The sequence below is a fragment of the Chlorocebus sabaeus genome, chromosome 7 (assembly GCF_047675955.1).
Source record: "Chlorocebus sabaeus isolate Y175 chromosome 7, mChlSab1.0.hap1, whole genome shotgun sequence".
NCBI classification, from domain to species: domain Eukaryota; kingdom Metazoa; phylum Chordata; class Mammalia; order Primates; family Cercopithecidae; genus Chlorocebus; species Chlorocebus sabaeus.
In genome coordinates, this window is record NC_132910.1 from 31,599,522 (window position 1) to 31,626,251 (window position 26,730).

Sequence of the window (26,730 nt, forward strand, 5' to 3'; positions counted from 1 at the left end):
AGAGCTTCCCAGAAGGAAAAACAAATTCGTCATAATGTTCAGCGCAGCGGAGAGTTTCCAACAAGAAAGCAGCTCCAGTCGTGGCCTGATGACTCAGGGTGGCGTTTTAAACGCCGAATAAACCCATTCCTTAGCTCTTTAATAAATCGGTAACAACAACAACAACAACAGCAACAACAACAACAGCCTTCTCCCCCAACCGCGCCACACCAAAGGCTTCCCAAGTTGGGCTGCGAATCCCTGTTTGGTTTTCCAACGCCGAAAGCCTTAGAAGCAGTGAGATCTCCTGGCGGGACGCGGTTCTCAAAGGGCTCCCGGGGAGAGGACAAGATAGCAGGGTTTACAGGGCAAAGAGAGGAGAACCTGAAAATCGTGTCCTGGGGAGCAAAAGTGCGTCGCCCAGTCACAAGTGTGCTGTAGAGGTATGAGAGGACGAGGATCCATTTCCACATTTCAACACCCCCGTTTCTGCAGCTGCCCCTGGAGGACTCAGCTGCTCACGCCGAGCTCCTTTCCACGCGGCTCTGGCCCTAATAGGGGAAGCCGGGTGACTGCGCGACCTGTGAGAAATGTTGGGGCGCGTGGCTCTGGTATGGGCGCAGCCAGCGTCCGGGGCGCAGGTTCTCTCAGCCCAGCTTCTCCTCCCACTGACTTGCTCGGATCTCCTCCCTCCTTCACATCCCCCGCCCCCGGGACCGCGAGGCTCCCTCCCCGCACCGGCCAGTGAGTACACAAAGCCGCGGGTGAGGGGAAGCTTCGCAGGCGTGCACGGAGCAGTGAGATCACTGGCGTTATAAATATCCCGGTGCCAGCGCGGAGATCCGCTCGGGTGGCCTCTCTCTCTCCCTCTCCCCTTCTCTTCCCAGAGGCTATGTCCACCCGGTGCGGCGAGGCGAGCAGCGCCAGAGGCACGCAGCCGCAGAGGGGCCACAGAGCCCAGAATCAGCCCTGCAAGATGCACTTAGGACCCCCGCGGCTGGAAGAATGAGCTTGTCCTTCCTCCTCCTCCTCTTCTTCAGCCACCTGATCCTCAACGCCTGGGCTCACGGGGAGAAGCGTCTCGTCCCCAAAGGGCAACTCGGACCCGCTGCCACTGATAGGAACCCTAGAGGCTCTAGCAGCAGACAGAGCAGCAGTAGCGCTATGTCTTCCTCTTCTGCCTCCTCCTCCCCCGCAGCTTCTCTGGGCAGCCAAGGAAGTGGCTTGGAGCAGAGCAGTTTCCAGTGGAGCCCCTCGGGGCGCCGGACCGGCAGCCTCTACTGCAGAGTAGGCATCGGTTTCCATCTGCAGATCTACCCGGATGGCAAAGTCAACGGCTCCCACGAAGCCAATATGTTAAGTAAGTTACTCGCTCTCCTACAAAACCCGTCCTAGGCGGGCAGTGGAAGATTCGGGAGGGACAGCAGGTATTCCCCTGGCCACAGGCGCACCTTCCTGAGCCCAGGCCACTGGGACCAAGTGATACTCAGAAACAGCCGGGCGGGTTGGGTGGAGATGCATCTATATGGCGTTCGCACACGCACCCCTCTCCTGGTCATGAGGAATTGCGATTTCTGAGGTGTATGTTACCTAGAGGCTGGTGCCCAGACGGGTACCTTGTTTCCAGTTTGCCCTAGCCTCAAAGACGAGTCTCCAGCCATGACGAGAGAGAACAAAAAATCTCATTTCTTCTCGCTCAATTTGTTTACCTTCTGCTTATGAACTAGCCTGGCATTTTTCATTAGGCATCAAAGTTCAGCCCTTCTCCCTATCCATAACTGAAGTTATTTTTTAAAAAGAAGAATCAAATCCCAAATACTTGCCTCTTCCAACCGCTACCATAAACCTCAAATTAATATTGTATATGTATATGTATATATGTGTATGTATACAATGTATATACATAGGTATATAGAGACACAAGATAGATATAGATAAATAGATAGATAGATAGATAGACAGATAGATAGATAGTTAGATAGATAGATAGATGACAGACAGATAGATAACTAGGGGACACCAGACAGACATTCCTGCTTGGAAGAAGATTGTGCTCTGGAAAACCGGACACGTTTAGAGAGGGAGACGTGATGAACATTGAAATTACTAACTCCAGAGTTTGGATTTAACAACGTTTAGTATCTTGAGACCGTGACTACACCGTGTTAGGAGAGTGGCCAGCCTTTGGTTCCCAAGAACAGTTAGGGGAAAGTTCTTTATTTTAGAACAAACGCAGAGGTTAAATTTGGTAGGGGTGCAAATTTTATAGGACTTTTTATAAACAAAGTTTTAAATTTTCCCTCTGAGTTTTTTTCTTTTAGCATGCGCTCTTTTTTCCTTTCTCATCTCCTCTTCCCTTCCACCCCATCTGTTTCCAGACCATCGCAGCCACTCCTCTGGTTTCTCTTCACTGCCTCTAGGCAGCTGGGGGCAGAGGCGATTTGGGGTTGTGTGTAGGAGTGGAGAGATCTCTGTGGGGCTTTTGTTCAGTAGGGCCAGATCGCTCTTCCAGCGCAGGTTGGTCCACCAGGCAGAGCTCCAGCCAAGGCCTGTTAGGTACCCAGGGAGAGCGGAAATGTAGCCAGGAGACAGCAGCGCGCACAGTCACCTGTCTTTCAGCGTCAGCCTGGTTGCTCCTAGATATTCCTAACTTGCTCCATCTCAGACCAACGACTCCACGGGCCACTGGGCTCTTTCTTACTACACAGGCTCCAGAGGAGCGTGGACGCCACTGGCGGGCTGAAAATTTGGCAGCCAGCAGTCTTCAGAGCGGGGTCGGAGGCGCGCAAGTGGGTAAGGCGGTAGGCTGGCTAGCCTCCTCCCGTGGGTTAAGGGGGCCTAATGTGGAAGACCTGATGGTTCATGCTGAGAGAAAAGCAGGTCTATGCCCGCCCCCCTGCGCCTGTCTAGTCTATCTGATCTCGCTGATTCGGCAGCCTGCTGCGCACGTGGTGAGGGGGCCTGGAGCGCCCAGCTGGCGAGAGGGCCCTCCGCGCACGCACCACCGAGCCCCAGGGCCCCCCTCACACTCCCGAGAGGAACCTATTTGCATATTTTAGAGTTTATTTCGCTCATCGAATAACTGCTCGTTTGGGGGATAAAGGGCAAGATCTGTTGGGGTGAAGGGGAATTTTCTGAGATTTGAGGAATAACCAGGAACATCTATTTTTTTCCATTCATCTTTCTCACTTTGTCTCAACCATCTCTTGATTCCATTAACCATCACAGCTTATTCCCACTTCCGGCAACCTTTCCTTCTCTCTTACAAGAAAACTTTCTCTCTTCTGTTCTTCTTGTGATTTATCCAGGAATCAACATCAACAGAGGATAACATCTGTGAGCTCAAGGGAGGACCCCTAACTACCATGCAGCAAGCAGCAGGTTGGAGCCCAGGGAACTCAGATAATGCTTCTGGGGAGGCTTTAGGTGTGCTAGAGATCTCGGGAAGCAAGGCTCATTCCCAGGATATTAACCATCTTCTCTAAGAAGACACGATATGAGACAAAGAGAGTTTTACAGCTTAGGCCTTGCTAGAGGGGATGTTGTAGAAAAGCAAAGGGGGGGAAACAAGAGCAGATCAAAAAGAATACACCCAGATAAACAAGACATTGACCACTACCCAGTATGTAAAATGTACATTTTCTTTTAAAATCCATGTTGAAAGTTATCTACAAGAGAACAGGGATGTGCCCTAAAACAGTGCCAACAAAAAACTTAATTTAAACTTTTTCCTAATTTATTCCTGTTTACAATAACCTTTCAGAGTTTAGTTTCTGTGTCTTTCACATGACTTGCTTTCATTCATGCCATAAATCATGTACCCAATATAAGATACCTATCTCATTAAGCACGATATTTTGGTTACTTTTGTGTTTGTCTTCCATAGAGGTTTTTTTTTTTTTTTTTTTTTTTTCCTAGAAGAAAGCATAGCAAATATTCAAATCATAGTGATTTTCCGCTTTGTGCTTTTTGGAGTGTCTAATACTACTTCATAAAAGTTTTACTACCATTGATCAATGCAGAATTTGCATGTAATTTGGGAATTTAACATGGATCTCTGCCATTATCTAGCTGTAAAAGAAAAACAGAAGCTAGCTAATTACAATCGGTCATTTACCTCTTTGAAGGCAGCATTTGATGTTTCCTAACATTCATGTAAACTAAGGTGTTGGCCATGACCTTTCTTAGAGTATGTGAGGAAATGTGTTTAAATCTCCTAAGAGAGGCTGAGAGGGCTGGGTCAAGGGCCATAGAGGATACCTCAGTTTGATCTTATCCTCTAATTCTACTGTCTGTGAGTCAGCGATGACAGAAAACATATTCTTTTTGTTACAAACCTGAGACTTCAGAAAAGTCAAAGCTTTGCCATGAAACTGCATTCTAACAAGTTATTTTAAACCTAATAATATTCTGTAGTATTTGTCTGATAGAACAGATAATCATGTGTTTCACAACTATTATTTGACAGTAAGCCTTTTTTTTTTTTTTTTTTTTTTCAAATTGCAAATATTTTCTGGTTTCACCATGAGAAGTACACCACGGCCATGGACTTTTAAATATAACTTGTTTAGTTTACATGGACCAATTAATATATTCTTAACTTCTCTTATACAATAGTTATCCCAAATTTTGAAGACAGAAAATGAAATTAAGCTCATTGTATATAAATCCTTATTATGAGGAAATACTGTGGAAAAATGAAGAAATATGAACAAGAAAAGATAGATGACCCAACTATTGCATGGAAAAAAGGGTTTGCATTAATTTATATGCCTTCAAGTTTAATTTCAATACAGTGCTTCTGTTGACTTACCTTGGGCCACTGAAGAATAGGCAATCAAGTAGTTTTCAGTTTAGGGAAGAAAAGTTTAAGGCTTTGGCTATACAGACTCAAAGCGTTTACATAAAATATGAAAATTCCAAGCACATATTTTGGCTAATAGAATTATCAATATTACTACTTTTTAAAAAAAAAAATCTAAATTCACTACCAATTTTAGGGTCATGTGGAGTCATTAGACAGTCCCCTAAGCCTAGATAAATCAGAATCTATATCTACTATGCAGAAAAATCAAGTGGAAAATTTCAGTTGCTAATTTAATCAGTGAAGACTGCTAAACTGAATATTTCAAGATTCAGATTTGATAACTTGGCACAGCATATCTGTTACTTTGTGGATGCAAGTAGAGAAACTTCAGTTTTAAAATATTTTTCTCTGGGGATTTTCAGATGGGTTGTTGAAAGCTTCTGAATACATTGAATATCTGTGCTTTTCTATATTTTATTCATTAACAAAAGAGAGAAAAAGGAAAAATTTGTATAATTGTATCAACCACTATCAATAAAGCCCTATTATATTAAGAAATCTGCAGAGGACTAAGTCAAAAATCTAGAATTTTTTTTAATGGAAGTAAACTTACATCATAATGCATAAGTGGAATTGACTGTGTGTATAAGCTGAGAGACCCCAAGACATTCTTGCCTTCTTCAGCTTAGGTGTCAATGCTGAAATTCCACAAAGAGAGAATAATTCCTTCTGTTAAGCATGCTCCTCTTCCTTTGACCCTCTTAAATGGGAATGCCTTAAGAAAAATAACACACTGTCAGTAGCACTTTAGTGTGAATTTATTTACACTGAGCCACCCCTCCACCCCATGCCTTCTCAAGCAGGAGAAGGCCACAGTAGCAGGAGAGTACTAAGACACCTGTCCATACTTGTGTATGTATAGGATGTCCTGATGAGAGAAAAGAGAGGTAGTGAGAGGATAAAAGAAGGCAGTCAAATTTAGCAAACAGTCATTGACTATATACTATCTATGAGACAAGCTTGGCCTTCCACAATTTTGCTTAGAAATACTGCCTTGGCATCCATAAGGAGAATTGTTAGTTTCCATCAAATTTAATATATGTGACTCCAGATGATAAAGGTCAGAAAATTGCTGAAATTAAAAAAAAAAAAATCAGTGTCAGAGAAATGTTTTCTGAAACTTATATATTTGTGATTTAAGGCACATGTGTTTAAAAAATTACGTAGAATTCCTGAATGAGTTACTTAGATTTGTCATAGTAAAATCAGTAGGCCTGTGATATTTTGGGGAGGAGGGCAGGAAACTGAACTGTGAGACTCGTTGAATCTGCTCCAGAAAACAAGGCATTGTGAAATCACTGCTGACATTACTTTGGAAATTATGATCATAACAGTGTTCTTAATATTGCATCATAATTATAGTAAGATTTAGAAGATCAATACCAAAGTCACGCATATGAAAAATAATTCATTCATCTAATCTCATCTCTTATATCTCTTTCATTCTTTATAATATTAAATAGAGTGATATATGTAAAGTGTATTTTTAAGCTTTCAGTTAAAGATAATTTTCTTAAAGTTATAAAATCCTTTAATTCTCAGGCAATATATCATTTTTATCCTGGAACTTTTAAGAAGAAACCCTGCAATATGTAACACAATAATAACACTTTCACATATATTATTTCATCTTCCCCATATTTAAAATACATTACATGCAAATTGTATATAATATTTACACACAGAGTGTACACTGTATTGAAATACAAGTTAAATGCATCTAAATGGATATTTGTTTAAAAAGAGAATAAGCTAATTATCAGAAGCTATTTATTTAAGCAAAGCAGTAGTATTTCTATTAAAACAAATATTTATAAAGCCTTTTTATCTCAACATCTTAAAAGTTAGCATACAAACACATACACTTATGAGACTTTTATCTTTTACTCTACCATGTATTTTTTCATTAATATACAATATATCTGCATGTTCAAAACCAGATCATTTTCCAGAGAATGGAATTAAAAGCTTCTAACAATTTAGCACCATGAGTAAATTGGAGTAAATATATAACCAAATCTCTCATCTATTAACTCCGTGTTGCCCCTTTTGTATCTATCATTCCACACATACACAATTTCTCACTTTCTTTCTTTCCCATTTTTGAATGTACATGTTTACATAAATATTCACAACCACATCCCCCATCTCCCAAATATCTAAAATCATTAACGCTATTCTCAATATAATTCCATAATTTTGATAGAAATTTAACTTGGTATCACTGTCATAGTCATGCTTTAGTAATAATATTATTATAACATATTACATCTGTGTAGAGTATTTAACTTCACAAAGCATTTGGTGTGTTTTGTTAATATTTGATAAAATGATACTGCTTCTAAACGTTTAGAAGCACACTCAAATAATGTTTATAATAAACTCTATTATAAATAGCATTTAAAAAACATTTTGAAGGAAAGGATTTATACGACACTAGTGGTTCTTTTTTTCTTTTTTCTTTTTTTTAAGTTTCCTTTTAGCAGCAAAAGTAGCTTCCAATAGTTTTTGGTTTTTGTTTTTCAATTTAAAGAAACACCTATTAATGAACTGGTACTTGCAGTTTCCCTAAGGTGTGTTTTATTTACTTTGGGCTAAAAACATTTATTTTTAAAAAAGTTGTTCAGTTATCCCCTTTTCACATAAACTTTCTAATCAAGTTTTTTAAGAAAACATGTTGAATAAATAAACAGCAATGCTTGCTAGAATTATAGATGTTAGCTCACATTGCACAATATAAATGCTCAATTTTATAAAATATTTCTTATTTTTGGTAAGCAGAATAATTTTATATGTGCCTCAAATACTGCAGGGAGAGTTTGCTATTTCAAGAAAATCTGATGAATTTCTCTTTTTGGCAGAGTCCTATTGAGATATCCTAATTAGTATATATGCTCAGAATATTATAGATGGAAATATTGAGATGTGCTTTTTTCCTTCCCTTCTCTTCTTTATTTCCTTCTTTTCTTCCTTCTTTCCTTCTTTTCCTTTTTAAAAGTAGATATGCAGTGTCACTATTTTGACCAGAATGGTCTTGAACTCCTGACCACCTCAGCCTCCCAAAGTGCTGGAATTACAGGCGTGAGGTACCACACCTGGCTTCCCTTTTTCCTTTCTAAGACAGGTCCCTTTTTAGCTCTATTGAGCTAAAAATCTCTTTTTAAAAATTTTGAAATAGACAACTAATAAAAGACATTGTGCTCTTTTCATGTTCATATAAAATACATAATTTATGTTAAATAAGCAGGCTTTCTAATTAAGTGCAGACTATGTGTTTTATCTTACTAAACTACTCTATGAATTTGGTGTGTAATTCGCTTGATCCAGTGGATGTGAACTTTGAAATTACTGTAGGAGACAGGGAACATTGACTTCATAATGCTAACTATGAAATACAAAATATAAACAATAATGTAATAAATTATCTCATTAATTTTTTTCTAGGAAATGATTCAAAATGCCAGATGTCTCAAAGCATAAGCCATTAAACATTTCATTGAACCAATAATTTTAAGTTATCTATAATGTTTTCAGTATCTTACATGTAGCCTTTAAATACAGTCACTAAAAGACTGAGTATAGTATATGTTTATTTGTAACTACTATTATAACCATGATAATTAGAGTAGAGGAATTTATTTAATGTAAATAAGTATTATTTTCCAGACTTTCAAATAGTTATACTAGTCTTGAGCACAGATTTGTGCTTTAATATTCAAAGTAGTGTATTATCTTTGATGAAGAAATAATGGAGAAGAATTATTTTGCAAAACATTTTTTAAATGTCTTTTTAATTTCTTTAGAACCTGAGAAAACTTCATGCTCATTGTTTACTAAAAGTGACTTATTTGTCCAAATAATTACAGATGAAGTAGAATCAAATTTTTGAATCTTGAAATTATTTTAAATGAACACTTGAATCCTAGCCTTCTTTGTTTTTAACATAGTAAATGTCATGAAAAATAAGGATGTTAAATACTAAGTTCTTTTTTTAAATCACAATAATAAAGAATGGAAAGAATCTATGTAGAAATTTAATTCTTCACAATGATATAAAGAAGAGCCTGTGTTTTATTTTGGGATTTCTGTCATCCTAGGTATTTTGGAAATATTTGCTGTGTCTCAGGGGATTGTAGGAATACGAGGAGTTTTCAGCAACAAATTTTTAGCGATGTCAAAAAAAGGAAAACTCCATGCAAGTGTAAGTAGAACCACTTTATATTTGTTAAAGGTGCTATAAAGATTTTACATTTGTAAAACAGAATAATTTTCCAAGTTGGTAGGTAAGACAATTTGCCCAAAGAACTTAATTATTTAAAAAGCATATTTACATTTAACCAAGAGAATTTTGTATGCTTCTAGAAGTAATAATTTAAATATTTAATTTACTTAAAAAGATATTATAGAGTCTACAAAAAGTTTAAGCCTAAGTGTATTTGAAAATAGCGTTCTCAAAGGGGTAGCCATCCACTTATTTCTTAGAAGTGGCCCACATAAGAAGAAATATGGCAATAATATATTTCACCACATTTTAAACTTACAAGTTTATAGTGATTGTGTTTGTGCTAAGTAGATGAGGTTCTTACTTAATTTTACAAGCTACTCATAATACCAAAAATCGGGTCTCAGTAATGTAAAATATTTTCATATTAACAAGTAGGGAGGGAAGAAACCAATAATTAGAAGACTGTGACTTTCATAGACAAATTTTAATTAATTTGAAGAATTTTTATCTTGCATTTTTGTCACATCAAAAATAACGATTTCTTAATACTATGAAAACTAATTTTGCATTCTCAAAAATTTATTCAGACCAGTTTTATATATTGTGATCCGTTCACAAACTATTTATTTGCTTTATTATGAAAGTTTCCATTACTTGGGAAGTATTAAAACATTTTAAAGATAATAAAATATGTTCAGCTTAGTTTTCCCACTCACAGATTCTATTTATTTGTATTAGTATATACACACGGAACTTAAAGGTGCTTTATGGTTTTTCTGTGGCATACTTATTTTCTTCACATTAAAACATTTTGAAAGCAATTATTCTTTAAAGTTAGTCATTTAATTCTGATTCTTTGTAGTCTTTATTAAATAAATTATTGGAATATCACTTTTTCAGTTTTCAAAGTTATAGAAAGTTTCAACTGATAGCAATCAATTGAAACTTACTATATATAATTTTATTTTATAGATCTTTAAAAACTTCAATGAAAACGCCACTTGGTTTAATGTGTAAGACTTTTATAATTTTACTTTTCTTAATATCTAAAGTGATTTGTTAATATCTTTTGGAAGAGACAGAATTTGAGCAATTTCTGTAGTTACTTGAGGATTCGATGAGATAATACATGCAATGTGCTAAGAATACTATCTGGTGTGTTATAAGTGCTCAATAAGTATTGCCTATTATTATAGGGTAACAATCTAAATATAATCTAAACATAATAAATTGCTAAAATATCAGTTTAGCAGCATAAATGGAAACCCTTTGTTAAATTCTTAAATCGCCTATTGCAAGAACTATTAAACAATTTACCATTTCATTTTTTGAGCTGGTTACTATGCTCTAGCAAACTGTAATATAGTATTCATAGAAATATATTTTTAAATTTTTTTCATTTATTTAAGGGACAACATTCTGCATCACTGTGAAAAAAGTAGAGTATTACATTTTTAATTTTATTTTTTATTTCAATAGGATTTTAAGGAGCAGGTGGTATTTGGTTACATGAAAAAGTTCTTTAGTGGTGATTTCTGAGATTTAGGTGCACCCATCACCCCAGTAGTGTACACTGTACCCGATGTGTAGTCTTTTATCTCCAACTCCCTCCCCTTTCCCCCTGAGTCGCCAAAGTCCAATGTATCATTCTCAGGGCATTTAATTTTATTTTAAAATATTATTTAAAATTCACATACAGATGAGTTCTCACAAGAACTGGATAAAAGCAAAAAAAAAAAAAATCCACATACAGAATAGAAAACAATGATTAAACACATCTGAACGGAATAACTTTTCCTCAGTCTACTTTAAGTTTGTAAAAGATTAAAACACCTTCAAAATCTAACCTCATAATAATACACAGTGCATGCAAAGAAACTTTCTCTTACTGGTTTGTTTTGAGTGAAAATCTTAACTTTTAAAATATTCTGATTTATGCCATAGTACTTGCAAAAAAATAGACTAAACTTGGAACAGCTTAAGGATAATTGCCCCAGAAAGTAACATATTACAAATGGAAGCCAATTAGAAAGGTCAAACTGAGAGGTTAAGATACATGATTCCTCTGTCAAATGCAAGTAACAAATTTCTAGAAATTTGACCCAAATGTCTAAGGATGGCTGGTTGAAATAATGCAGATAATGCAAAAACAGCATCTGTTATTCTTTCTCATCTTGGCAGGCTAAAGTTATTTCATAGAATAATGACTTTTAAACAGTACAAAGCAAGTCTTGCTCTTGTCACTCTCTGAAGCTCTTTGATATAAAAGTCATTCTGATGACTTTGAGCTAAATTGTAGATAAAAATATTAAGCCCTATGATTATGTGGATTCTTTTTAAACCAATTATCCAAGCCCACTTTCTCTTATCTGAGCTTTTATTAGCACTTTTCCTTTAGGTGAAAACCTAATTAAATTATAAAGTGATTTATTTTTTAAAGACGTTAAATTTAGAAATAGCATTAATGCTAGTAATTACCAGTTTTATGCCCACTTGGTTTCTTTCCTGTTTTCACATTCTAGTTAAACATGTTGGGAAATTGTTCTTGTAACTCTAAATATGACTATTTGATTTAGTTAATAGTTTTGATTTTTACAGCTTTACGTCATCCCCAAAAGGTTAAAAACTCATAGACTTTTAGGATTAAACTTGTAATTTGTGAGTTGCTTTAATTTAAAAATTTTGCAGAGGCATTTAAAGAGTACTTTTAGGGTTCTATCTACAAAGCAAATGTAAACTAAAAATATAAAACATTAATAGAATTCTGGGAAAAGTAATCCCCCATTGTACTGAGAAATATTCATTGATACTTGTAGATATTCAACTCAGTTTTTGTAATAATAATCAGAGTACTAAAAATTAGCTACTAGGCAGAGATAATGTACTTCCATAGCTCTTTAAAAGCTCTTTTGCTCACATTATCTCATTAGATAATGAGGTGACGAAAGAGTCTCCTAGTTGTTAAATTATTTTCCCAAGGTTACACAGTTAACAAGTGATTGAACCAGAACTATAGCCTCCCAGAATTTTCTCTTTCTCTTTAAATGCTATAGTGCTTGGTAAATAAAAGTTAGCTTCAAAGAAGATACTAAGTTTTGTTTGGAACCAATTACATTGTTTTCACCTCTTAGTGTATAGAAATTAATATGTGCATGAAAATATTTTTGTATTACAAATAAAAATGAATACTGTGGGACATCATTAGAATATTTATAGCACTCTATTTAATAGGCAAATAAACAGGCAATTTGAGATTTATAGTTAAAGTTGCAAATTTCCTCATTCTAGGTACATGTTTTTCTCTTTGATTCACATCTCTTTTTTGAACTGGCGTTTCCCCCATCTCCTGTGTCTCCAGTACTTCACTTTAGAATCTAGAGAAGAGGGGATGTGTTGCCACAGAATTTTACAAATGTTGGTTATTCATTGTCAATGACAGTTGCATAGGGAACCCCTCCCTCCCAAGATAAACTTTCAAAACAGAAAAGAGACCTATTTTGCTCACAGAAATCTTCATTTAGTAAATATTTTACTGTTCATAGACACAAATATGACACACTGAAAGGGTAGCCCAGAGCAGATTCAGGCAGCATTGATGCTGATTCCATTTTTGTGCTAAATTTGTTAATCCCATCAGAGAAGTTTTATTTGAGCTTCAGTGATCTAAATGTGTGGGGCTCCCTGGACTCATTCAAGCCCCAGGAGCCTGGCACATTTAAATGTAGCAAACCTGCACATTGTGCACATGTACCCTAGAACTTAAAGTATAATAAAAAAATAAAAAATATATTAAAAAAGTATGTGTGGCTCCCTGGACTCATTCAAGCCCCTGATCTACAGGCAGCTCTCCTTCAAACTTTTATTGGCATACTCTACATAGGCAGTGCAACTAAATTCCTATCATGCAGGTTTTTCAGCATTCTTCACAAGGATGAGGATGTATGGTCTTCTCTTTGTCCAAATGTATCAAAAATCATCAAGAGCAGGAGGAGATAATTGCTTTCCAAAGATCCATGAGGGCTACTCCAAGCCACAGCTGTGGCCTTTACCCTCTTTCTCAACACATTCCCATGCTAAGGTACCTTCTGAGACTGAGCACTCTTTCTGCCTTAACCGTCTGTCTGTCCCTGCTCCCTCCTCAGGTTGGCATCCTTACTGAAAGCCCCACAGAGAGCCTTTCTGGATTTATCTGAGGTGGGTCCAGACTAGGAGTCAAAGGCCTTGAGTGTGATGGTAAAGACAGTTAGATTGCCCCAGGCTGAATCCTACTCTACCACTTCCTAACTGTGTCATTTTACTTCATCTTTCTACTCCTTGGTTTATCAACTACAAAAGAAGGAAAATTGAAGTCACAATCTATTGGGGTAGTTAAGTATTTTAAACAAGATAACGCATATAAAACAGAGTACTGCCTGAAAAGTATTCCACACTTAATGTTTAAACAGATTTTCCTGAATTTGCTCTCAGGCAGCTGTTTGACAATCCTTAATCTCTTTCTTTCTGATTTTGGGGTCAGGCAGCTGTGACCCTTAAATTATTCAGACCAGCCCCAACTCTGATTTATCACTGATCTTTTCTTCCCCACATCCAAACTTTGTGTGCTTATAGGTGTCCCTTATCTACTAGGTTTTCCTTTCTCCCAGGAACCTAATTTCAAAGCAAAATTTCCAAGCTCAACCTCTTAAAGAGGCATGGGTTTCCTATGGTCATAATCTTGTGATTTTTTTTTCGTAGCTCTGTTGTCCATCTTGATTTTTCCCTAAAAAACATAAATCTTGGAAAAGGTGATTATCATGTATTCTTCAGTATACTTCAGCATACTTCATAAAGTATGCAGAAAGCTCATTGCTTATTGGGGAAAAACATGTTAGCTTATTTTAAAGATGCAGAGAGAAGCATGTGGTGGAATTATTTTTGTTTCTCAGGGTTTTAGGGGATCATGTTTGAAAGGAAAGCTAATTGCAGAGTTTACGAAACAGGCATGGAATGTGTGCTTGATCAGTCCTAAGCAAGGACTAGAACATCCTCCTTTCCTGGTTTCAGAGTGTGCCAGCTGGCTTGCCTGGGATGAGACTCCAGACTGGACTTCTTGCACTGCAGGCAGAGTGAAGAGGTGTAGGCAGCCCCTAAAGCTGAGCATATTTACTGAAAGGAGAAATGGAGGCTTGAGCAATACTTACCATCCTCATTAAAAAATAACTTACTAAGCACTCCACTCTGCCAGTCAAGACCATGCATGAGCTAGATCAAGGCATTTGAAAAGAATTTTTTTCTTTTTTTGCCCTCTAAGGACTTTCAATATACAGTAAAATTGAATGTCTAACTACTCAGGCATGAAAATAGGTTCAAACTCTGCCTTTGCAGTAAATGCCAGTTTCTCCTCAATTTTGCACTGTGGACGTCATTAGAAGACCTGTTTTATTGAGGAAATCTGGGTGTGATGAATTGCCTTGTAGATGCGGAAATCCATTTTAGCAGAAAGTGAGAGATAGTAATATATTTCTTTGATGATTTGAAGAGTGACACTTGTCATTCATCAATATTTTAACAGGAAGCAACTTCAGAGCAAGTAAGACTGTATAAGAAAAGCCTAGGAAATAGCTTTGGTTTGTATAGTGTTATGGAGAGACCCTTAGTCTAGGAATCAGAAGATGCAATTTAAATCACAGGTCTATTCTGGCACTTGATAAATGCAGGGTGAAAGATGGATCATATTCTATACTTCGCTGGCTGAAAAAATCAGATAATACTATCCTAATAGCAGCCATGGAATTACTGTGAGTTAAATTATATATGTAAACCACCTGACCCACAGTAGTCTCCAATAGTCCAGCTTTGTGAAGTTATTAAGGTCCTCAGAAAGAAAGTCAGGCTATTCCATGTTTTGCCTGGTGTGGTCCTTACTTCACAGGTGTCAAAATCACATAGGATGCTGGTTAATGATACATCAAGCCCAGGGTCTCACCTCAGACTTACAAAAACACAGTCTCTGGAAACAGGGCTTGGGGAACTGTATTTGAGCCTGCTCTCTAAGTAATTTGAAGGGAAATTATATAAGTGAAGAAAAGAAATCCTATAGTTGATATTCTTTACTACATTATCTCAGCTTGGGTAATATTAAAACCAACTTGTGTATTTTGTCTGTTGCTCAGTATGAGGAACTGAGATATAGAAGGAATGAATGGTACCAAGCAGGAGATATGGCTGTGCCTGGGAGATAGCATGGCAGGGCTACAACTGGCCATTACACAGTTTATATAGTAAAGAGTAAGAAGTAGCCCTTTGGGTGCATGCTGCCCTGTACCAGGGCACAAGTATAAAAAATGAGCTGAGTTTAGGGCACCTGTCCTAGGCGGCTCCATTAGGAGGGAAGGGATGGGAATTAAGCAGCTCTAAAAGGAGGTAGGGGAACTAGAAGTGATGAATGTGGCGAAGAAACTTAGTTTGTAGCAAAATTTGGTCTATAGTTGTTTTTGTTACAGTCTATGATAACCTTTTTGTTATTTAATAATATTAGTCTAGAACAACGTTTTAATTATTTAGATTTGGCTTTTTTTTCCCCCCTTAACTTTATAAGGTTTTTCAGGAGAAAGAGGCAAATCAAAGAAAACAAGCTGAAATAAATAATTAAAATTGATTAAATACACACAAATTCCAAGGTTTATACTGGTGTCGGTTCAAATTCACTCCTATTTCCATATCTCATATACTACATGTTTACTTCTACAGTTGCACACGAGAGTCGGTAATTGCACAGCTTTAATTCATACTATACAAGGTACTCAATCATCATAGATCGTGATATTTACTAAGGAACAAAACTACAAGAATAGATTTTAGAGAGCTTTTTTTAAAACAATATCATTTGGGAAATAATTTATTTGGTTTAATTGACCTGTTTAATTTCAGCTTGGCAGAATTAGTCATTTCTGGAATATTGTAGTTAATTGGAGTTGTGCTTTCTTTGAATTCAATTTGACCTTTTAAAAAATATCTGTTCTTTAAAACGGATCCTTCACTGTGAGAAGGGATGAGTAGAGCCACGACAGTTTACTTCTAAGTTCTTATTTCTCTTAATAGCAGTGTGTTTCCTCTCCTTGTAATAATTTAGATATTCAAGAAAAAAATAGTTCAATTTGTTTAAAGTTTTTTTTTTTGTCAATTAGGAGTATATACTAAACTACAAAAAATGATGATTTTAAACATTTATTTTAATTTTGCAATTATGGTTTATTGAATGTAACCTGTTTTTATTCTTGCCAGATCAAGGAGAAATTAAAGAGATTTTAATGTAATTTAAGTCAATGAAAACATGGGCAGGACTATGTCAATATTGTTTTCCACTGTAAAAGTGGCTCCTAGCACAGTGCCTAGCATGTGATATCTGTGGAATAAATTAGTGAAAAATGAATATGAAACATTTTTAAACAAATATTTAAACAATTGCTTTCACTGTAGTGGCTGATGGTGGTAAGGCAATTAGATGAAGGAGTCTTGATTTCAGCAACTTATCTGAAATTTGATTCATGCCTCTGCATCATACTCTTAACTATAGAAAAAGTCTGTTTGTTAGCTTCAGTTTTTTTTCTAGAAAAATAATGGAGTTCTATTATTTTAAAAGTGTATATTTTATTAGAGGACTTCTTATAATTTTAAAAAAAGATTTAAAAAATAAAAATCAGCCTGGAAAATTTATTGTCCAAAATTTTCTAATGGTAAATGTATGTATTTTAGTACCTCTAGCTAAGACCTATGACTCTTTGCTATAAAGATGGTCTATGTACAACACTATATACAGAGATGTACTGCTTAGGGTCACCATCTTGTCTGAGCCAGACCGGGAAGACTAACAGGAAGAGTCGATCCTTCAAGATGAATAAATTCACTGAAATGTTTGCTTCAAATGATTCTGTGTTCCATCACAGCTGGAAGAATTTTGCAGACAAAACATTAAATTAAAAGTCAATTAAGAAAGTCAAAACAGTCTAACTGCGTTTACTCCTGTATTAATGTAGAATGTAGGATTTGGACAGCTGAGGGGCTGTGTGTAGTGTGTGGGTCCTTAGGACTCTGCACATTTCTACCCTGGATAACAGTTAGGTGACCTCTGAAAAATCTGAAGTCCGAATAGCCATCTCCTTAAAGGGGCTCCTCTTAAGAAAGAACTTTAGAATATGAATCTGGAGGAAAAGAGGAGGAAAAGAGAAAGATTTCAGATGAAACAATTGTAGCGGGTGGGGCAGGTGGGTTTCACTCATATGAAAGACCCTAAAATGGAAATGACATAGATTTCTGTTTTTTTTTTTTTTAAAAAAGAAATGCTGTGGTGTGTGTCTGCACATGCACCTGTGCATGTGTATGTGTGCCTGTCATCTACATCAATTAAAAACGGACATGTTCGTTCTTTATTTTCTTGGGCACTGTTGGGGGAAAATATTAAAAAATGAGGTACATTTTAACAACCTAACTCTGTCAAAATTGAGTAAAGCAATCACCGCTATTTTTGTGAAACAGAGGTAGAAGTCAGGTCAAGGCGTAATGTATTACACATTTTCAAACATGTCATTCGACTACATTGTAAGAAAAAAAAAAACCTGAGACAAGGTAAATATACTAGATACTCTTTTTAATGAAATGTTTCACACCTTTCTAAACTTCTTATTATCCATTTATAGAGCCAGAAACATTCTAGATGTCTATAGCTTTTATTTTGAAATAAAATATTGGGATTATCTAATTAAATGGGAAAGCCACTTTAAGAGCTAAGCAGCTGTAGACAAATCTACAATGAATTTGTAAGCAAGTCTTTCTAATAAAAAATAGGAATAGTCAATGTGTGATCTTTGAAAGTGGTGTCAGCATAGCAGTCCTGGCCTAAATGTAGGCTGGCAAGGTGTATCGTAAGACAGGGTGAGAGGGATGCCATACATAGGTGGTGATTCTTTAAAATACCTGCCTTCGGCTGGGTGCAGTGGCTCACACCTGTAATCCCAGCACTTTGGGAGGCTGAGGTGGGCAGATTGCCTGGGGTCAGGAATTCGAGACCAGTCTGGCCAATATGGTGAAACCCCCACCTCTACTAAAAATACAAAAATTAGCTGGGCATGGTGGCACACACCAGTAATTCCAGCTACTTGGGAGGCTGAGGCAGGAGAATTACATGAGCCTGGGAGATGGAGGTTGCAGTGAGCCGAGATCATGCCACTGCACTCCTGCCTGACCAATAGAGCAAGAACCTGTCTCAAACAACAACAACAACAACAACAAACAAAACAAAACAAAACAAAAAACACCTGACTTCAGTCTGCTTGAGATCATATCCAAAGATTTGCCAGTAAACTTGTGAAAGATCTATTTATATGGCTTCATAACCCCCAAATAGAACTTTTTTGATTGAACTACACTTAAATATATGTAACTCCAGTAAACTATTGTACATAAAGTTAATGTGCTCTTGTAAATGCTCTGATATTGGTTGGCTTCTAATACCGTCAATATCTTGCACTACTCACAAATTCCATGTGGATTTCAACAGTGGATCTATGTAGATTGCCTTGCAATATTCAGATTTTTAGATTTCAGTGTTATGATCAGTATTCCAAAGAAAAGTTTGGCATTATTAGAAAAAGCAAGGAAAAAAGGCCATTTTATTCTCATATAAAACTTCTTGATTTGATATAGAAGTATTAGCTTTTAGTGTTTTTATACATAGTGGACAAAATGTTTGGTATTCTGAAGCACAGGAATTCTGTGTAAATAGTACTCCTTGAAATTATGAAACCTGGTAGTCTGAACTAGTACAGGAATTCTTAATTCTTTGGGCGTTATGGACTCTTTCAAGTTTGATGAAAGTTACAGAATCCTCCTTTGGATTCTCATAAAAGCCCTGTTGTTGTAAGTGTTATGGATAAGGAGGCTAAGGCTAAGAGCTTAATTGGCATCACTGGTTTTTGATTGTATGTCTGATACCAAGTTCACACTCTTCCCCCATTCTCCCGCATATTGCTTCAAATTTCACAACATGGCAAAGTAAGTCCTTTCAGAGCTGGTGCTGACCTACATTGTCAGGCTCATCTCCTTATTTCCCAGGTGCATCCTAGGTAGAGGTCACGCTGAACTACTTACAGGTATTTGAAAGTGTCATGTTGACCTTTCAACACCCTGTTCCCTCTCCCTGAAAATGCTTTCTTATTTTGTCTGCCTCTCTAATGTTAGAGTACATTCCTAGTTGTACTTGAAGACTCAGCTCAAATGTCACCTTTTATAGGAAGACTTTTCTGCCCTCTTCTTGGCCACCTCCACCCTCTTAGATGTCCTTCCTCTATGCTGTCATTGTACCCTCTGCATACCACTGTCATAATTCCATTTATCAAGCTGCACCATGACGGATGTCTACTTGTCTGTTTTTCCACTATTCTGTAAGTATTTCAAGGGCAGATATTCTGTGTGTGTGTAAGATATGGCCAAAGCATAGTAATTCCAGTGACTTTTTTCTTCTTGGAGTCAAATATACTTTCCTGTAATGCCTGAGTAAAGATACATTTTTTTTTTCTAAAGAACTCTAACACCTGCAATATTAATGGGGGCCATATGCTATTTCTCTCTCAGCAGCCTCAATCACACTGATAACATTGAAAAAATGCATGCTTGTTTCAAAGGAATAATTTTGACCCCATTTCTATGAACAGGAATTTATATTTTACCAGGCAATTGTTTCTTAGTAATATAGTTCTATTTATTTTCTTGGTGAGTTAGGAGGAAAAATAGTATGTTAAAATATTTGTAACTATACATTTCAAAGTATTTAAACAATAGTAACAAGGTTTAAATATATCAAGAGTTCTGGTTACTTTTATATTCATCGATACTATGTCACCAAATAGGTAGTGAACAGAAATGTGTTACAAAGATAAATGAAGTAGAAACATAAAAAGAAAAATAGTAATTTTAAAGCAACTTTAAAATAAGCAAACATGTCTTTATAAAAAGGAATGGAGTAGGAGGAACAGAGATCGACAAAATTATTATTATTTTTTCCTGCAAGAACTTATATTTTATTACATGCTGAAAAGATTGTCACAACTTACATTTCCTCTTTTTTTTCCTCCCTAGGCCAAGTTCACAGATGACTGCAAGTTCAGGGAGCGTTTTCAAGAAAACAGCTATAATACCTATGCCTCAGCAATACATAGAACTGAAAAAACAGGGCGGGAGTGGTATGTGGCCCTGAATAAAAGAGGAAAAGCCAAACGAGGGTGCAGCCCCCGGGTTAAACCCCAGCACATCTCTACCCATTTTCTCCCAAGATTCAAGCAGTCGGAGCAGCCAGAACTTTCTTTCACGGTTACTGTTCCTGAAAAGAAAAAGCCACCTAGCCCTATCAAGCCAAAGGTTCCCCTTTCTGCACCTCGGAAAAATACCAACACAGTGAAATACAGACTCAAGTTTCGCTTTGGATAATATTCCTCTTGGCCTTGTGAGAACGATTCTTTCCCCTCAGGAGTTTCTATAGGTGTCTTCAGAGTTCTGAAGAAAAATTTTTGGACACAGCTTCAGCTATACTTACCCTGTATTGAGGTCACGTCATTTGTTTCAGTGTGACTGAAACAAAATGTTTTTTGATAGGAAGGAAACTGGAATTCTTTGTACTAATACAGGGAGCACACTGCTTCAGGTCAGCAAGACATAAAGCCTTTTGCTTTATGCTTGAGGGATATTTAGAACTTTGTATTTTCGGAAAGTTAAATAACATGGACTATGTATTTTTCTGACTTTTACAGATCAACCTGAAAGAACATACATGATACATTTTTATTTTTGGTTTCCAAAGAATATTTTGATGCAGATAAAATATTTTGTTAACTTTTGTTTTTTTGTTTGTTTTCTTAAAAGTACCTCTGCATTGAGCATATTTTCTTACTTTTATTATTTTAATTAATATGACATAAGCAATCATTTTATGCTGTTTATGAATTATAAATGTGTTTATATCTCATTTGTAATGTGGAAATCTTTTAAATTTTTCCTATTCACTGCACTTTTTTATTGTTTTTATTTCTAGCCATACCTCAGATAATATGTTTAGTTTTACATTTTAAAATGTTTAAATTCTCTTTCACAGCACCAAAGGCTCAGCTTGGATTTGTGTGTATGTGTATGTAAATTCATGACTTTATGTGGAATCCTACACCTTTGTGGCTGGGATGTGATGGGTTATAAGCAAGGAGAAAATATAAGGACTTTTTAATAGAATTAAATGTGGGAGGTAAGGAAAAGGATTTAGAGGTAAACGTACACTAAGTTTGCAACATTGATTGAGATCTAAGTCTGTCTTGCCTTCATTTCTCTTTTTATCCCCTCCTTGCCCTCATTCTTGAACAGCTGGAGGAATACATTTTATTCTGTCCGTGAAGCATACACCATGAAATTGGAGTGCTTAAAAATACTTCTATGATTCTCTGCTATCCCACTGTGTAGGTCCACAGGGAGCAAACACTTAGAAGCGATAGAGAACTGAAGGAGATGAATGGTTTAACAGTTATCCATGCCAAGTCCCATTGTCAGAAATATTCTTATTACTCAGGCAAACACTCTTTGAGCTTCCCTTCCTAAAGGTAACCATTCCAGTGAATAGATGTGCACTTTTATAAGGAAACTTCTGATGTTTATTTAAAAAACTGGCCTTTTGATAGAGGTAAATTAATCTGGGAATTCAATGTGTTGAAAGTGGCATTTAATTTCAACTTAAATACTGACTGCTGGACATAAATCACAGAAAATTTAACTTAAGACAATTTACAAAATCTATTATCAGTAATCATTTTAATAAAGTTCTGCAAGATACAAGTATTTACATTACATTCAGAAATGTGGCAAAAAAGATATAGCTAATGGTTAAAAGTATGACTTTTGCAGTAACAGAAGAGTTCATGGAAATTTCATGGTTTGCATTTAAACATGTTTAAAGTGTACTTATAAACTATTTTTTCCTTAAAGCAAACTAGGATTTATTTTGGTGCAAATACAAAATGGAAACTTGTCAAAATTGAGCTAGCTACCATATAAGCAGATTGCTTTAATTTGATGGGAAAATAGTACACACACATATATAACAAATAATATATCTAAAAACCCATCCATCAACTAAAACATTATACGTCTACATTAGTATAGTGTGTTATTTAAAGTCAATTATCTGATTAAACATTCTTTCCGCTTAATGCATAATTTTTAAATAGTATAAAATGAAATGCTACACAAAATTGAACTAATTTATACTTTAACGTATTTCTGGGTTAAATGGAACAATGAAATTTTTTAAACAAAGATACGCCCAACTCTCATTCAAATGGCATATCACCGTGTTTACACAGTATAAAGCTAAAGATATTACTCTAGTTTATTCTAATCTATTGTTAAGTATCATGCGCTGTATACCAAGTTCTTAGGGCACATGAAAAATTTTAGTTGCCAAACAGAAACTAGTAAACATATGTTCCTAATTAGTGAACAGAAAGATAATAATGATGGTCAACAACAGGCCACGTTAATGAATAAGTTGTATAGGCTAAATGTTGCTTGTAGGCTACATTAAACTCAAATGTAATAGTTTATCTTATACTCCTGGTTTGATTTGATTAGCATATGAACATGAAAGTAGGATAACTACCAAATATATATTATGCAAGTCAGGAATCATTAATTTCAAAATTTAAAGCCATGTTAAAATTAAAAAGAAAATATTAAATTACACAATTACACTTCTCTTCACTGGCCATACACAATGATTTTTTTTTTTTTTTTTTTTTTTTTGAGACAGTCTTGCTCTGTCACCAGCTGGAGTGCAGTGGCATGATCTCGGCTCACTGCAACCTCCGACTCCCTGGTTCAAGCGATTCTCCTGCCTCACCCTCCCAGGTAGCTAGGATTACAGGTGCGTGCCACCACGCCAGTTCATTTTGTATTTTTAATAGAGACGAGGTTTCACCATGTTGGCCAGGATGGTCTCAGTCCTGGCCTCTTGATAGTCCTGACCTCATAATCCACTTGCCTCAGCCTCCCCAAATTGCTGGGATTACAGGTACAATGATGCTTAATGAATGTTTAGTGAAGCATAAAGTTACCTACATCAATTAATTAAATGAACCTATGTACAGAAAACGTGTATAAATATAAGTCCATACTATTGCTTACAACTTTCTAAGAGGGTTCTTTCTTACATAGCTTTTTATTATTTTAAGTAACTAGAACCACCAAATATCAAAATTATTTGATTATGGTTATGTTCATCTAAACACAACAATAAATTTAGTATTATTATTTAGGAGTCTATTTTGCCTATAGGTGACAAACATCTCCAGACTAACATGTCAGTTTTATCAATTATATTATATTTAATTATTTAAGATTTCTTTATATGGAACATCTATAGAGATAAATAGAGGTTTTCAATAAGATGTAGTAACACTGTGATTTTTCTGTCACAGAATCTCTCTTCACTTCCTTCTAAAGAGACTAATTTGAGAGTATAGGTGTATATTAATTTTCTTGATTCTTTCAGCTGAATTACACTGGTCCAGAAGTTCAAAATCATGTGACAACAATAAGAGATACTGACAGAAGTTATTTCCAAGTTTGTACATATATTTAAAAAATTACATATATAAAACTGAGACTTTTATTTCTGTTATTTTAAAACTTTTATTTCTTGTAGCTAAAAATAAAACATAAATCTGGTAGGTAAATTTCTTATGAAATCGATCTTGAAACAGAAAATGTACTGATTTTCTTACCATTAACATTTTTTTACCCTTCCAAAGAAGGGAGGTAATAAATCATGACTTATTCCATTTTCAATGACAAAATGAAACTATGGCACTAACCAAAAACTTGCATTCTGGCATCATTTTTACAATTGCAGAGAATTGTTTCTGGGCTCATTAAAAATATATGATTCCATTGCCGCAATGGAAAGCAAACAATAACTTCTTAAAGGAGTTCTACACCACCTTTAAGATTTATTTCTTTGCTACCTCTAAATTCTGATAATTTAAAATCCATTTTAAGGTGACAAAATTTTTAAAAATTTTGGAGGAAACCTCTGTATAAATGGACAAGGCCTTTTTTTTTTTTTTTTTTTTGTAGTCAATCCAAATGTACTGGCCACTTTTTGAAATAAGATTATATGATTAGGTATTAGCAGAGACAAAGAGTTACCGCCTCCATCTTACTCTGCCCTATTTGAAAGTCTCAGGGGAGAGAAGGGAACAAGATGCCGACCTAACCTGAGTGGAGTCAGGTGAGGCATCTTTACATCTAAGAATTTTTATGACATTGAATCAGTCAACTGGGCTACACATCATCAATCAGTATTTCAGCAATTTTATACAATAAAAATAACATTAGATTATAAACCAAGAACTCTCATTTATGTTTTAGTTTATTAAATGGTTTCTGTCTTTATTCAGACATGAATCACATCACTCTCTAGCACCTGTTTTGTCCTTCACCATTTGATCTCTAACATGATTTCTAGCTTTATTACCAGTGATTGTAGGAGTCTTACGATGTTGAAAGTTCTATGAGGTCATAAAAAGGGACATGTTCCCTCCTGTAATGAAACCAAATTTAAATTTATGTCCAGATGAAACTGGACAACCACATGAGAAAAAAAGCTGTCAATGAAGTTATAAATATAGATCTTTTAAAAATATCTTTTCTTAGTTTAAAAAAAAAATGCCACTAAGTAAGTGTGTGAGATTTGATCAAGACATTTACAAAGCTGGGATCGATTTTGGGCTTAGCATTTTATGAAGGATGTAAAAAATTTGAATTAACCTGGAGGGGGAATGGTCAGAGTGGTATCATTGTTGATAACAAATAGCTCTACTTAATTAAACATGCAATTTTAAAAATACTTCTTTTGTGATTAAAGTTCCCCATTCACCATGAAGCCTTCTAGAAATTCTTGAAGAAATATGAGTAATTTCTTCTTGACATCATGCCTCCAAATAAGGATAGCTCAGGATACAATTTTCTGTCACCATTCCCTTACTTTCCCCAAAATTCAGGAAGTGATTTCTGAGATCCCTCCTTGCACAAGGCACTCAGCTAGTAAGACATTCTTGGACTTGCTCAGTGCTTGTTTAGTAGTTCTTTGTAGATATTTACATCAACGTACTATAATATTTTGAACTTCTGGAGAAAATATACCTGCCCTTGTTGCACATTTCCCATGCTAAAATCAGGCTAATAAAATTAACTTAATAAATGCTCTTAGCAAAAAGCAAATTTGAATGATGTGTTCCTCTGGCTTAAACACTTTGTAGAGGCTATTGGATATTCTCGTTATTCACTAAACTTAGTGTATAATTATAATTATAGGTTCCTGGCATATGTTAGTTGCTCAGAAATGCTTTTAGGATGTATACAGGTGCTGAATAAGTTTTATCGGACAAAAATGATGATGATAGGTAAGATAATTTCATGTTAAATATGAAATATATCCTACAATAAGAGTAAGAACATCCGCTGCCCCTCCTACTGTACTTGAAGTTCTCAAACATACATTTTTAGACCAAACTAAAAATATCAGGCACTTGCAGCTGCATTTAATTATCAATACATGTCATCATATGACACTTCAATTTCACTGGCAATCATAAAAATAGGTTACTATGCAAATCCCAATGCTTTTGCTATTTGGAGGCCAAACAAGCAGTCTGGTAGGATGCCAGTAGGTATCAGTGGGAGAATAAAGGCATTTCTTTTTGGTAATTTATTTCTAGATGTGTTTGTCCCTTTCCCTAGATAAACTCTCTCAGAGAAGACTGACATTTTTCTGTACCCTACAGAGAGATTAGTGAATGCATAATCACACAGTGACAGGTCCGGCTCCAATGTGTTTCTCATTAAATTCTCTGTCGTTCCCTCTGCGGGAAACTGGACAATTTATCAGATTTTCATACAGGGAGGTGAATTTCTGCTGAGGAGGCAACACAATGTCTTTTACTCTCCGGAGTGCAATTATGGCTGAGCTTCCCCGACAGTACTCCATTTTATGATAGGGCTGTCGTTGTAGGACGTATGCATTCTATAACTCGTTTCTATATTCTGACACCGGTTATATATTTACACTTTTTAAAGTTAGCTAGTTTTCCTACATTCGCCTTAATACAGAATGTCTGAGATTAAGCATACCTATATACTAGAATACTAATTGTACAAGGAGAATATACAAAGACTTCTCTAACAGTCACCATCTTAATGGAGCATGTGAGAGAATGAGTTTCAATTTTGGAAACAGAAAATAGTGTAAAAGCGTGTGTTCTCAGTCAATTCTTGTTTTTTCTTTTTGCATAAAAGATGAATTTCAAAGGGGAGAAAAAATATGTTTTCTGCTTAAGTAATGAAAGAATAACAATTATGGCAATAATTACCATAAATTTTACCTGAGATCTGGAGTTCCTGTAAGTTATGATTAGGAGGAAAAGTCATGCCCATTTATTTATGTTGCCACATTAGTTGTATCACTGTGTAAAACAACAGATCAGCTCTGACAGAGAGTTTGTTTTCACTTTAGATATCATGTTGCCTAAGATTCTCAGCCTTTACCATTTAGTGAGCAAGCGAACAAATGAAAAAAATGGACACGCATCCC

The 26,730-nt window shown here is 35.8% G+C and overlaps 1 protein-coding gene across 3 annotated transcripts; it reads left to right on the forward strand.

Moving 5' to 3' along the window:
* Positions 1–685: 685 nt before the first annotated feature.
* FGF5 (fibroblast growth factor 5) lies at positions 686–21,393 on the forward strand. 3 transcript variants are annotated; one of them, XM_007999015.3, is made up of 3 exons: positions 686–1,339; positions 8,944–9,047; positions 20,184–21,194. In XM_007999015.3, the coding sequence occupies exons 1-3, from the start codon at positions 985–987 to the stop codon at positions 20,529–20,531; spliced, it is 807 nt and encodes a 268-aa protein (XP_007997206.2). In that variant the 5' UTR covers positions 686–984; the 3' UTR covers positions 20,532–21,194. The 3 variants fall into 3 exon arrangements, with proteins under 3 accessions (XP_007997206.2, XP_007997207.2, XP_037845160.1); XM_037989232.2 differs by lacking the exon at positions 686–1,339 and adding an exon at positions 2,649–2,772; XM_007999016.3 differs by lacking the exon at positions 8,944–9,047 and having other exon boundaries at positions 710–1,339; positions 20,184–21,393.
* Positions 21,394–26,730: the final 5,337 nt, after the last annotated feature.